Genomic DNA, 13,860 nt, shown 5'->3' with positions numbered 1-13,860 from the left:
TGATTTGGAATGTTCTGCAGACTTTCTAATCTGGTGGGGCTCCCACCTCACCCCCCGTTTGCATATCAACAGCTGGATCAACAATTGAAGAAGAAGAAGAATCCATCATGGTCATTGCATCTGAGCCTGTTATTGCCAAAATGAATCTCCGGACAGAGAATCGTGTCAGTTGAAAAACAACAATGAAAACCTATTTTCTTTCACCTCTATAAAGCTTTATACAGACATAGCTTAGCCTTTCAGCAGCACGGCCACCACATACCCTGTGGTAGGGGATAAGGAACCTGCGATTCCTCCGACGCTGCTGGACTACAACTCCCATGAGTGCCAACTTCTGTCCAAGATAGTTGGGGTGCTGGGAGTTGGAGTCCAACAATATTTGGAGGCTCAGATGTTCCCCAGCTCCAATTCACACCTAATGGGCAAGAGGCAACAGAGTGTGAGAGAAATTCCACTTCTGAGATGTGGGCTCTCCTTCCTCTCTTGCCCCTTCAGCCCCTCCTGAAGCCCTCAAATTATGCTCCTGAAGAAGATCTGGAGGCAGCAGAGGAGAAACCAGAAACATTCTTCCGCAAAGCTGATATCTTTTGCACAAATGGGCAGATAACATTGGAAGTCACCCACAACGTCCTTTTGAAAATGTTTTTCGAATATTGTCAGTTAAATTATTATTGTTGTTGTTTTTAAAAATAGACATACAAAGATCTGGGCAAAGACTCAATAGAGATATTACCCTTTTATGCTCCTTTTTAAACACCTGTCTAAGAAAGATGCTTAAGAATGAGCCACTGCCTTTAAAAAAAAAATCAGGTAGAATTAAGAGTTGTTAACTGTTCTAACGCCATGTTTAGAAAAACATCTCTTCATGCTCTGACTGGCTTGAATGAAGCCTTAGCTTCATCTTTAAAAAAATAGGACTCTTTATATTAAATAGCCAGAGATAACCTTTACCTCTTAAAATCTATTTTTCAATCATCATTTATACCAAGTTATGTTAATTTATTGGGCCTTTGGATCCATGCATCGTTTTCTGTGCTTTTGGTCACCGCTCTCAAGGAGCGTTTTCTTTAAAAAAATAAATCCTTCATACAAATTTTCCTTATTTAAAGCTGTTCAGATATTCCATGTGCAAAATTTAACTTCTTTCATTTTCTGTGTTTTTTCAAAAAATAGCTTACTTACAAAACATTTAATCAATAAAAGGAAGAAAACATTGTCCATCCTTTTCTTTCCCTAAGGCTGCAATTCTATATACTGGGGAGTAAGTCCATTTGAACAAATTTGGGCTTTACTCCTGAGTAAACATACACAGGGAGTGCACGGTCAAAATGTTGTTTTGCAACTACTGCAGAAGAATTTAAGCTGAGTTGCTGACTTCAGCCTTTCCTCCTCCTTTTAATCTTTCCACAACTCCACAATAATAATTTTCTAGTCCACCCGAATCACGTGATTTTTTCCTCTCTGCTGTGGCATTGCAAAATAAGGATTGGGGTCCCGCCAATTTAGTCACTGCTTTTAAGGGTTACAGTGCCTGTAAGGGTTACTTCTGACTACTACATAGCTCTCCTTCCTTCAGGCAGACATATCTGAGCTTCTCCCTGCAGAAGCATATTTCATTTCCTCCTCCTCCTCACTTTCCAAGAACATTTCTTAAAATGTCAAGTGCATGTACTCCTATCACTTCTTCCACACAAGCCGCGATTTCAGCACCGACTGAAACAAAACCCGCGGCAGGCAGCTCTCAGAAGATGGAGGTGTCAAGATAACTGGGTGCCCCCTAGGGATTTGTTTTCTCTCGTCTCGTTGCGCAGAACTAGAAACAGCGATGGTATACCAGATCAGAATCTCTCCCCCTTTAAAGAACCCCGATTTACGTGGCACACAAGCATCGCTCCCCTGTTCCGCTGAGCTGGTATTTGAATCCTCAAAGTGACTGGGGAAAGAGAGGTGTCACGGTGGCCCCTATTCTCTTGCTCAAACGCCAAGCATGGAAAATAACCTTTAAGAACTTTCTTTTTTTTTTTTTAACTGCCATACACTGCCATCCTTTCCCATACACCACAAAATATACCTTTAGGGAAGCGGGAAGGGAAGGGATTGCTGGTGGGTTGTGGGGGAGAGGTGGTAAGTGGGAGAGAGCTGGGGAAAATTCTGCTTCTGCTGTTGTGCATAAGTAACCCTGTGTGCAGTTCTTAAAAGGCAACGTCCAGTGTTTGGGTAAGAGAGTCCGGATGCTGCAGCAGAAGGTCGCTCAGGTCAGAAGGGGCTCGTCGTCTGCAGCCCAGTCGGCAGACGCACTTCCGCTCTCAGAGTCCGGCACGGTGAGGGACACCAGAAGGACGTCATCCTCGTCTTCGGGGGACGGAGGGGCGCTGAGGGGATTGCCTGCCTCCACAGAGCACGGCAGCGCAGGGGAGAACAGCCGTACGCGGAGAGAGCGCATCATCCCCGAAAACCGCGGGGTGGGAGGGGGCGGGGCCTGGGGCTCTGGCGCAGGCTCAGCAGGCGGGGGCGGGGCCTTCTGGGGAAGAGGCGGGGCTTGCTCTTCCAGCTGGCCGGAAGTTGTGTTTTCCTCTCCGGGTAGTGGCTCAGGCAAGGTATCCGGAGTGGAGTGTGACGAAGAGGTGGTGGTGGTGGTAGTGGTGGCGGCGGCAGCGGAGGCAGAAGTGGAGGTGGTTGGGGCAGACCGAGGCAGCAGTCCCAACCGCCGCATGCGCCTCGCCAAGCGGCGTAGGAAGCGGCTGCGATGCGGGCGGTGGTTCCCACCAGCGGTAGTGGCGGCGGCTGAGTCGTGGCGGAACATGTGCAGCAGAGACCTCAAGTTCCCCAGCACTGAATTCTGAAATGAAAGAGCAGAGGGAAGGGTGGTGAGGAATTAGGACAGACCGAAAACCAAACACAAGTGTGTTTACCTGGCAGGGAGAGTCTCTCAAGGAATCCCGGGAGGGCATATTTACCCATTCATTAATTTATTACCTTTGCAACCTGCCCGTCCCACTCCCCAAAGCAGCCCAGTGTGGCAAACATGTCAAAGCAGTACAATCTAAACTAGAAAAGGTTTTTGAAACATCAAAAACGCAAATCTGGAAGACACTAAAAACAATTGCATTCCCTCACAGTTACTAATTTCAACATTTTCAGTAGCCATCATCAGTCAAATGCCTGGGTAAACAGGGATGTCATGAAAATTTATCCTGAAAGCCACTAATGAAGGAGACAGGTGCACCTCACCATTGAGGGCATCACACAAATGCAGAGCCACCACCCAAAAGTCCCCGTCATGGGTCAACGCCATCCAGGCAGCAGCCAGAGGTGGTAACATTAACAGGGCCTCCCCTGCCAATCATAGGGCCTGAGATGGTCAATATGTTGAGAAGACTCCAGTAAGGTATTTACGCTCTCTTTCTACAGATGCATGCCCTACAGTTCCTTTGCTGGGCACACCTATTATTCAGGTCTTCACATCTTCGCTTGCGATGGTCCCAGAGTTTTCAGAGCCCTCTTCAGAACTGAGTGATATGGGAGGCTGCAATACTGACATTCATTGCAGGCCCTCAATATGGCGAGAGCTACTTGACACAGCCTCGCCCGAGTGCTCTTGTTGCCTATTGCTCCTGAAAACTCCCGGCTCAGAGTCCCCAGACTTCTGCCTCAAAGACACGGCTTTCTAAGAATGAATTGCACCTTAATATGAGGGCCATTTCCCAGCTGTGGTTATAATTGGCCCGAGCCATATGGATATCCCATCGTACAAGCAATGGAGCTTACAGAGAGGCATCTGTGCGGTTTGCAATCCCAGTGGCAGCCAAGTAGCCAGAATAATGTAACATCTTAGACCTCAGAGACAATTTCAGGAAGGGAACCTTGCCTGGCTATGTGGGGAGACGTGGGGAGTCAAGACATAGGGAACCCGTAGTAATCTTTCTGGTAGGGTGGACAAACAAAATGCTTTCTCACACACACAAAAATGAAGTGAGTGTTTCTCACACACACAAAAATGAAGAGAGTGGGGCCTGTACATTTTGCCTCATACCTCAGGTTCTACAAATGATAGAAATTTGCTGACCTGATGAGGGTGCTCTGTGGGGAAGCCTTCGACGGGCGGGATGACGCCGCGAGCAATGAGTTGCCCGTAGGAAGGCGGCGCCTGCCGTTGCACCAGCCGGGCCTCCATCCGCGACAAGGGGGATAAGATACTGTGGGGAGAAAGAGACGACACAAAGTGTGAGACGAGAGCTGAACCCGTCACCCCTCTCCATCCCTCAATAACATTCTTTTCTTATCCCTCCTCAACTCTCCCTCTCTCTGTCTAAGTGGAAGTTTCTAACTTCAACTTCCTTTCACTTCATAAGAACAGACATTGCGCCCTGCTGGATCTGGCTGGGGGCCTGTCCAGCCCCAAATCCTGTTCCTACAAGTGGCCAACCCAATGTCCACAAAAAGGAACAGGGTTCAACGGCACTCTCCCCAAATGCAATTCCCATTGCCTCCGGCCGTGCAGGTGGCGCATAGCCCCTGTGGCCAGCAGCCACTGATAGCGTTATCCTCCACAAATTCGTCCGATCCTCTTTTAAAGCTGTCCAAGTTGGGGGTCCTCACTGCTTCTCATGGGAATCGATTCCATAGTTTTAACTATGCGCCGTGAGAAGAAGCATTTTCCCCCCCTGTCCCGAATCTTCCAACATCCAGTTTCGTTAGGTGCGCCCCAGTTAATTTTTATCGCCCACATTTTCCAGCTCTACAATATCTCCTGTTAAAACGGCAACATTCTTTACAGGGACCCAGGCAGAGGGCCTTCTCGGTAGTGGCGCCTGCCCTGTGGAATGCCCTCCCAGAAGATGTCAAGGCAATGAACAACTATTTTACTTTTAAAAGACAACTGAAGGCAGCCCTGTTTAAGGAAGTTTTTAATGTCTGACGCTGTATTATTTTTAATATTCAGTTGGAAGCCGCAGAGAGTGGCTTGGGAAACCCAGCCAGATGGGCGGGGTATAAATAAATTATTATTATTATTATTATTATTATTATTATTATTATTATTATTATTATTATTAATTATTATTATTATTATTATTATTATTATTCAGCAATAGCTGCACCCACAGCGGCTAGGTCACTGGTTCACCATGTCCCCCAGGCTCCTCTCTCAGTTGCCGCCCACAGCAGCCATCCCATCAGGCTACAGGAACAGAGGGATAAGATGGCAGGATCTTGCTATCACCTCTACTGAGAAAGGCTAGCAGCTTTCCCTGAACAGTCCAGCAGGCTGCTACAAAAGCTCTGTCATTTAAGACAGCCTTTGCTTTTTTCTTTTTCCCTCCAGATCCTATCTTCCTTTCATGTTATATCCTTTGGACTGTAAGCCTGAGGGCAGGGGCTGTTCTGTCACAGACATTTGTAAGCTGCTCTAGGAGCCTACTTCTGGCTGAAGCAGGGTGGATAAAATCAAGGATTTTTAAAAATAAAATTAAAAAATCGGATTTTTAAAATAAAATGCTTTTGGAGGATAAATATTTGTAAAGATAGTTTTCTATTTAAGTTACACTATAGTCCAAATGCTATTCATCAGGAAATAAGGATTTGTTTTAAGTTTTTCATGTGTGGTAAAACTCAGTCTGGCTTTTTTTTTTAATTGTTTAACCACATCAGTTAACAAACATGAATACATGTGCTATAATGTTATTGTTTTAGTTAATAAATTGTTTAAATTGTTATTAAGGAAATTATTATTTCTCTCCTTCCAATAAAGTACAGCAGAAAAGTTGTCCCAATATAAACAATTAACTTATTAAACCTCACAGTAATTTCATAATTATCTGTTTCTAATGGTTTCTAATAATTATCTATTTCTAATAGTATAACCAAATCTGTAATTTTTATATAACTGTAAAAACAACTCTGAAAACTTATTATTCAAAAAGGAAACCTTCGTCTGCGTGTAAATATTAAGATTATACCAGCAAGAATGGGTCTTTCTGTAAAAAAAATGATTTATATCAAGTCTTACTGACTAGTTATTTAGATTGATTTGATTTAAATTAAATCCACCCTGGGGTGAAGAGGAGGGTATTTAAGCAAATAAAGCAGATTTCTATACACCAGGGTACCACGATCACTGCACAGTACTTCCTGGGGACATCTGTCTTTCCTCTCTGTATGGCTCCATTCCTATACTTCCCACCAGTCTTCCCAGTCCTGCCCCTCCAGTTTCCATTGCTCTCCGCATTTTTGATATCTCATGGGCACATTCCCTAAGTCCCAGCCTTGCCCCTCGCTGCCCGGCTGCTCCTCTCACCCAAACTCGTGGCTGCGGAGGGCATACAGTCGGCAGGTGCAGCCCAGCGCGATCACCAAGAGAAGGCCGCACACCAGGCTGCCGATGACGGCTGCCGTCACCACTTTCCGCGGGAGGACGTAGGAGCAGTCCGCCTCGTCGGAGGCGTCAATGCAGTCCGCCTGCCCATCGCACACCCAGCTTTCGTAGATGCAGCGCCCATCCCGGCACCGGAAGTTGCCTGGCTGGCACGAATAGCAATGGCGCTCGTCCGCAGCGTCGGCGCAGAAAGTCTGGTAGTTGCAGCGGTCGGCCGGCCCGTAGCAGCCGGCTCCGCCGATCCCACGCCCCCCGCAGGGGTACTGCCCTACTGGGCAGCCTTTGCAGCCGTCCTCATCGGCACCGCTGGCGCAGTCCCAGAACCCGTCGCAGCGCTCAGCAGCACTGTAGCAAGTGGCCCCCTCGCCGTCGCCTCCGCCACAGGGGAAATCCCACGGGACGCAGAAGCCCCGCACGTGGTAGGTGGCGTTGAAACCACGGCCTGATGTTCCCGGCGCCGCCTCATAGGACACCCACGCACGGCTGGAAGGTGAGTCCACGGCGACCACTTTCTTGTTGCTGGTGTAGTCGAGGTTGCGCAGCAAGCGGGGGCGCGGCACGGATCCGGGCGCCCCCTCATACACCCTCAGGGAGTCCCCGACGCCCAGGCTGAGGGCGGTGAAGCGGATGCTCAGAGGCCGGCTGTCGTGGGCGTCGAGGGCCCACTGGCAATGCGCGGCGCCCAGGTAGGAGTCGGATGCGAAGCCGGGCGAGAAAAAGATGCCGTAGAAGTTGTCCAGGGTGAGGTTGCAGGGGAAGACGGGTGGCCTGCTGGCTTCTGGAGCAGAGAAAGAGAGTGAGGAAAGGGGTGTGGAAAACACAGAATGAAGCTGTCAGAGGGGACTGATAGCAACCCAAAAGAGGCATGGAATGGGCAGAGTCAATAATACACAGATTTGTATTCCATCAGCTTTGGAGATGTGTGTTGGTAGTAACAACAACAACAACAACAACAACAACAACAACAACAACAACAGCATATTTATACCCCACCCATCTGGCTGGGTTTCCCTGCCACTCTGGGAGGCTCCCAAAAGAATATCAAAAACACGATAAAGCATTAAACATTTAAAACTTCCCTAAACAGGGCTGCCTTCAGATGTCTTCTAAAAGTCAGATAGCTGCTTATTTCCTTGACATCTGATTGGAGGGCGTTCCATAGGGCGGGCGCCACCACCGAGAAGGCCCTCTGCCCGGGTCCCTGTAGCTGCACTTCTCACAGTGAGGGAACCGCCAGAAGGCCCTTGGTGTCTGGGCTGAACGATGGGGGTGGAGACGCTCCTTCAGGTATACTGGGCCTCTGAGGCCCTTTAGGGCTTTAAAGGTCAGCACCAACAGTTGAATTGTGCTCAGAAACGGTAGAGATGGGGGTTCCCTTCAGTTGTGGTTTCTCTCACTTTCTGATTTTTTCAGCCTTGAGATTTTCTTTCCTCCTTCCCAAATCAGTTTGTGGTGGTTGTTTTTTAAATAAGAAAGAAGGGCGAGCCACACTTTATATGAAAAATAGCACCCCACCCATGATAAGGAGGGAAAGGAGGTCCATGTATACATGCGTGTGTGTAGAAGGAGATGGATAATTAGAAACAATAACCAGGGAGGGAAATTGATGAGGAGAGAAGCTTCCGTTTTCTTCCCATAATGCACCAGGGCTGTGGATTCTGCCGTACCTCTCTCATATTTCAGCTGAAACCCATCTCCTGTCATGAACTTCCAGTTGTAACTAAGGGTCACGTTGCCTCCCTTTATCCGGAGGGGCTCAGGAGTGTGGTAGCCACAGATTTTCCAAGGGGATGAAGGGAGCGAGGCTGACTGGATGATCAGCATCTCTGAGGTACAGGAGAGATGAAAGTGCTGGAACCTGTGGAAGGAAAAGAGAAAGAGATTGAGAGAGATCATGTATGCATGCCAACTTTTGCTTTTATGTGGTGCTCCCCAGGAAATCTGAAGGATGCGCTCATGTGAGGATGGTTTCCGGGCCCAACTAAAAGTGCTCCCTTCTCACCTGATACTGATGATCTCCTCAGGGTCGGCCAGAATGACCCAGCTACAACTGCTGTATGTCGTCCCTTGGGAAGAAGGGCTACGGATCTGGCCCTGCGGCTCCATCCGGACATCAGGATAGCCTTGACAGACAGCTGTGGGAGGAAGGAGAAGGTCAATGAAACAACGTTGAGCCCCTTCCCCATACTCCCAGCTCCTCCAGACTTTCTTTTATAGTTCCCCTTCGTAACACAGTGGTACCTCGGTTTTCGAACATCTCGGAAGCCAAACGTTTCGGCTCCTGAACGCCAAAAACCCGGAAACAACTGCTTCGGTTTTCGAACGCTTTTCAGAAGCCGAATGTGCCACAATACGGCTTCCGTACCGAGTTTCCCAGAAGCAAATGCTTCCGGAAATGGCATGCTTCGGTTTTCAAACATTTCGGAAGTCAAATGGTCTTCTGGAGTGGATTACGTTCGAAAACTGAGGTATCAAGATCTTTTTAGGCACCATAGTCTCCATGGTCATTTCAGGAGTCTCTCCCTTGCTGTCACTTATCCCCTAAAATGGCTACCATCCCCACCCCCACTTTGCTCAGTGCCCTCCTCAGTCCTTTCCTTCTCCTTCTGAGCCTTTGTCTTGGCATCCTGGTTCTCCAAACCCAATGCGGAGATAGCCAGCTATTTTTGGACAGCAACTCGCATCACCCCTTATAAGGGCTGTATTGGCTGTTGGCTACCCTTGCCTTCCCCTCAGGGGTGGTGAATGTGTGACACCCCAAATATTGATGGACTGTAATTCTCATCCCTGACCAGGAGCCATGCTGGCTGCGGCTGAGGGGAGCTGGAGTCCCACAAAGTCTGGAGGGCCACAGGAATCTTATTTCTAGCAAACTACTATTTAGGTGGCTGCATAAAAGTAAAACTAGGCCGCAATACGAGCCTGCTGGATCAGAGCATCCTTTTGTGGGAAATCCACAAGCAGGATTCGAACACAAGAGCATTTTCTCCTCCTGAGGTTTCTCACAACTGGTGTTCAGAAGCATTACTGCCTACAACCACAGAGGCAAAGAACAGCCATTACAGCTAGCAGCTACTGATAGACCTTGTCGTGCCTGATCCCTTTCTAAAGCCACACAAGATGGTCATCACTGCCTCCTGTGGGAGCAAATCCCAGTTTAATTATGCACTGGTTGAAGAATTGCTTCATTTTATCTGTCTGAAATCTTCCAACATTCAACTTCGTTGGATGTCTGTGAGTTCTCCCGAAGAGGAGTTTAAGGGGGGAAATAGTTTTTAAAGTCATGTGTCTGTTTCCCAATTTGACCCTTTTACATGGTTTTGTACGCACTGTGGTACACACTTTATGCATTGCGACTTGCAGTTATCTTTATCGATCGTAGTTCAGTAATTATTTATTGGAATTGTTAAGGGTGAATCTCTTGTTTAACAATGATATGCTGATGTTTTGAGAGTTGATTTTATTGTGTACTATGACTAACAGACGATTCAACATGACTTTATCTGATATAAGTCGTTCCATTTGAAAGTTATGCTTTATTACGACTTTTGGTATTGGATCAGATTATTATAAGGCGTGTGCTGTTTGCTGCGTACTGTGAACCGCCTTGGGTATCGTAATATAGAAAGGTGGTATACAAATTAAAAATGAAATGAAAATGAAAAGTTATGAGGGGGAAAAAACTTTTCTCCATCTCCTTTTCTCTAGGACATGCATAATTTTATAAATTTTCTATCTCGTCTCCCCTTACTCACTAAGTCAAATGCTACAGCCTTTCCTCATAGGAAGCGCTCCACCCCCTTGACAATTTTTGTTACTCTTTTCTGGACCTTCAAATATCAGCAATACCCCCCCTCCTCAGCACCCACCTTCCCTCTCTGCCCCATGCCTTGTTCCCCCCCTCTCTACCCCCCCAACTCACCCGTGTGTGAGGAGTTGCTCTCAGTGAGCTGAATCCCACCTAAGGAATAGAAAGGAAAGAGAAAGTCAAATTCCAGCCAGGCTGTCTGTGTTAAGTCTGCTTATCTGGAAAACACACAAACGAAGGACTTCCTGGTATGTTGAAGGAGCACATTCATTGTGGCCTAAGCCTCCATTAGGTTGGAGTGCACTTTGCCAGAGTTCAGCTGGTAGATAAATACTCATGCATGGCAACAACAACAAACAACACCTTGCCAGCACAAAACACCTTTGCAACGGTTGCCGATTTGCTACCCAGCCAAGTGGCTACTCTTCGTATATAAAGCCCTCAGCAGCTTGGGAATAACATACCTGCAATATGTTTACAAGGGGTTTTATTTCTTTATATGTCCACTTGGCCACTTCAGTCTGGGGAACTGTTACAGGTGCCACATATTGTCTGTTCCACATTGGAAAGAAATCAGTATTATAGTGTGGCAATAGCCACACTTTGGAATGGCTCAGGACCGCAATACCTCGAGGATTGCCTCTTTTCATATGAACCTGGGATCATCTTCTGAGGCCCTTCTTTGTGTGTCTCCTCCTCAAGAGGTCTGGAGGGTGGCAACATGAGAACGGGGCCTTCTCTGCAGTGGTTCCGTTTGTGGGGTGCTCTCCCCAGAGAAGTTCGCCTGACGCTTTCATTATACATCTTTAGGTGCCAGGCAAAAATGTTCCTTTTTAACCAGGCCTTTGGTTGATGCGATTTACATCCTATGCCCTTTTAAAATGTGTTTTTTTTTGGGGGGGGGCTACTTTTATTTTTATTAGGTATTTTGTGGTTTTATATCTTGATTTTATTCTGTGAACTGTCCTGAGATCCCTGAGCATAGGGCAGTATATAAAATCAATCAATAAAAAAATAGTAATAATAACTCCTTGTCCATTGATACCAGACAAGCACCTTGGCTATATTCTGATTGGTGCATGCTAAAACAATTTTGTTTAGGCAAGCCCATCTGTGAATGTTTTACTTGAGGTTCCTGCATTGCAGGGGGCTGGATTAGATGACCCTTTGAGGGGGGGTCCCTACCAACTTTATTTATTCTATGAAATACTTGTTTTCATCTTTTTTTTTAAAGACTGATAACTTCTTTTTGTAAACTGCTTTGAGGCTGGTTTGTTGTTGTTGCTATATAAAACAGTCTATAAATTCTATGAACTAAGTACACAAAACCCCTTATAAACAGAAAGGTGAATAGCCTGTTAAAAACAAGATAAGAACAGAGCAACCCTTTGCAATAAATATATATATATATATAGATTCCTGGACTACAGCGACTCTGAGGTCAGCAGCAGAGTGCCCCGCAAGACCATAGCGTGTCTTCCAGAGTTTTCTGAACACTGACATATTTTGATGTCAGGTTTCTCTCAGATTAGAGAACCTGAGAAGAAAACAAGGCCTTTGACAGGTTGCCTGTAGGAAGAAGAGAGGATTCAGAGCAGGTTTGACCTGGTGCATGACTCAGAGCAGATTCTGTTCCCCATATGTTTTAACAGACTGAAGTTCAAAACAACTAGAGGCACCAGCTTGGGGAAGCCGGGCAGGAAGGCTATTAGGCCGAACTCCATAGTCTCAGGTTTCCTCCATCAGGTATAAACCGGAATGCATGCAAGGGAAATGCTTTAACTCCCTCCAGTCATGGCAAGGCTCCCTGTATCCCATCCATCAAGGAAGCTTCCTCCTCACCTGGGCTGATACCAGGTCTCCTGGGAGAAAAGGACTCCCAGGTGCAACAAGGGTCCAGTGACCCATAACTGCAAAAAGTACTGCGCTGACCCCTTTTTTCCCAGACCTGGGGTTAATGTCCACACCAGTGGATTGGCCATCACCACACTTAGCTTAGGTTTAGAGACCAAACTCTACAGGTGTGCCTTTGAATGGGCAGATCTCTGCCCCCACCCCTGCCCCACTCCTAGCCACCCAAAATGTGGGGTGCTGCAAAGGACGACCTTTGACCCTCCAGGCTTTGCTGGACCACAACTGCCATCATCTCTGACCACTGGATATGCTGGTCGGAACTGATGGGAACTGGAGCCCTGGCATATCTTGGGGAGGGGGCACAGAATGAGTCCTCCCCCAGCCACTGGGCACCATACGAAAAGGGGCGCTTGTGCCCCCAAAGGCAAGCCGACCCCGCGCCCAACGCGCCCCTCTCTCTTACCCAGCATGAGCGCCAGGAGGAAGCCCCGGGCGATCCCCGAAGGCGTCGGCATCTTGGGGGGCCCCATCGCCCCCTCCGCCCGATTCCCCGTCCTCTCCGGCGCCTGTTGGGTTCCCACGCGTCGTGGCCCCGGAGGAGGAAGCCAGATCTCAAGGCTGGTCGGTGGATCCTTCCTTGGGGATGGTGGAGAGGAGATAATCCCCCCTCCCAAAAAAGGAAGAGACTCCCCCGAATCTGCGATGGAAGCCGGCCGCTTTCACTTTCTCGCGCCTCTCCCTCCCCAGCTTTGACCTCTACGCCTCCATCCCCGGCCCCTTTGCCAAGTCAGCGCTGCTGGTGGCCCATCGCCGCGGCCTCGGGCCTCGTGGCGCCCCGTTCCGCCGACTCCTCCCCGTGTATTCTTGTTTTTCGGGGTGTTTTTTTCCGGGCGCTGCAGAGGACGCGTCCCCGTCGCCCTCCTCTCCGCCCCGAATGTTTGCAAACTTTTGTTTCCTCCTTCCACTTCCTGCCTTTGCAACTTTCTCAGCCCGTAGCGGGGAGGAGCGCGGGGTGGGGTGGGGGGTGGAGAGGTGGAGGGGCGAGCCACGTGACCTCTTCCTTCCTGACCCTCCCCTTTCCTCATTCCTGTTTTCACACGCACACCCATCCTCCTCCTCTTTTTAACTGCTTCGTGGCACTGCCAGCAATTTTTGCATTTAATTCCTACCCCCCTCCCACCCCCGGTGGGTAAAGACTCAAAAAAGGAAAAAGAGATAGAGGGAGAGACTCTCCCGACCTGAAAACGAAGCACGACCCACAAAAAGCAATAGGGGGGGCATTAAACCGGAGTGACACCGGTGTTTACATGAAAACCTGATCTTTCAAACATTTCCCACCCCCCTCCTTCTGAATCCTTCCCATCGAAAAGGATCGAGCGGAAAAGTCAGCGCCCCTTTTTGTGATCCTGCTTGCCCTGGGGAGAATAAATACCATTTCACACACACCCCACCAAATGGTCCGAAGTTATGTGGGTCTGTCCTTTTAAGAGTGGGCGCTCCTAATCCCAACCTCCTCCCCTTCCCAGACTCCGCCGTTGGCCAGCGTTTGGCGCCACCTAGCGTCTCCGGCGCGATTCTGCAAGCCGGGACAAGAAGGGGAGCCAAGCGCCACCCAGGCCTCAAATTGCAGGTTTCAAATTTGCTTGCTCAGGCTGCCGCTTGCATTCCTCCCCCATCGCCCCCGTTTCCTATTGCCAGCTTTAACCCTTTTTGCGAAGAGTTGCATCTCATCCATCATTGTCTCTCCCCAGCTGTTTCGCCCTTCTTTTTTCTTCCTTCTTCTGCCTGCCCCAGAATAATCAGGATGATTAATATATAGTTTTAC

General features: G+C 48.3%; 1 protein-coding gene across 1 annotated transcript; it reads right to left on the bottom strand.

Annotated features, from left to right (window-relative positions):
- Positions 1–1,375: 1,375 nt before the first annotated feature.
- LRP10 (LDL receptor related protein 10) lies at positions 1,376–13,061 on the bottom strand. The gene is made up of 7 exons (XM_081167542.1): positions 12,499–13,061; positions 10,296–10,334; positions 8,376–8,508; positions 8,041–8,231; positions 6,296–7,151; positions 4,067–4,196; positions 1,376–2,839 (listed from the first exon to the last, which is right to left on the bottom strand). Exons 1-7 carry the CDS (start codon positions 12,563–12,565, stop codon positions 2,252–2,254), a joined length of 2,004 nt encoding a protein of 667 aa, XP_081023668.1. The 5' UTR covers positions 12,566–13,061; the 3' UTR covers positions 1,376–2,251.
- Positions 13,062–13,860: the final 799 nt, after the last annotated feature.

Source organism: Podarcis bocagei (assembly GCF_964188305.1).
Source record: "Podarcis bocagei genome assembly, chromosome: 13".
Taxonomy (NCBI): domain Eukaryota; kingdom Metazoa; phylum Chordata; class Lepidosauria; order Squamata; family Lacertidae; genus Podarcis; species Podarcis bocagei.
This window is presented reverse-complemented; position numbering and strand designations above follow the sequence as displayed.

Bases quoted from the DNA above. Each gene is read 5' to 3' on its own strand.
- LRP10 (XM_081167542.1), bottom strand. From the start codon at position 12,565: ATGGGGCCCCCCAAGATGCCGACGCCTTCGGGGATCGCCCGGGGCTTC. The intron at 8,232-8,375 runs GTGAGAAGGGAG...TTCCTTCCACAG, and splicing joins GAGGAGATCATCAGTATCAG to GTTCCAGCACTTTCATCTCT. The intron at 4,197-6,295 runs GTGAGAGGAGCA...TTCTCCCCACAG, and splicing joins CTCCGCAGCCACGAGTTTGG to TATCTTATCCCCCTTGTCGC.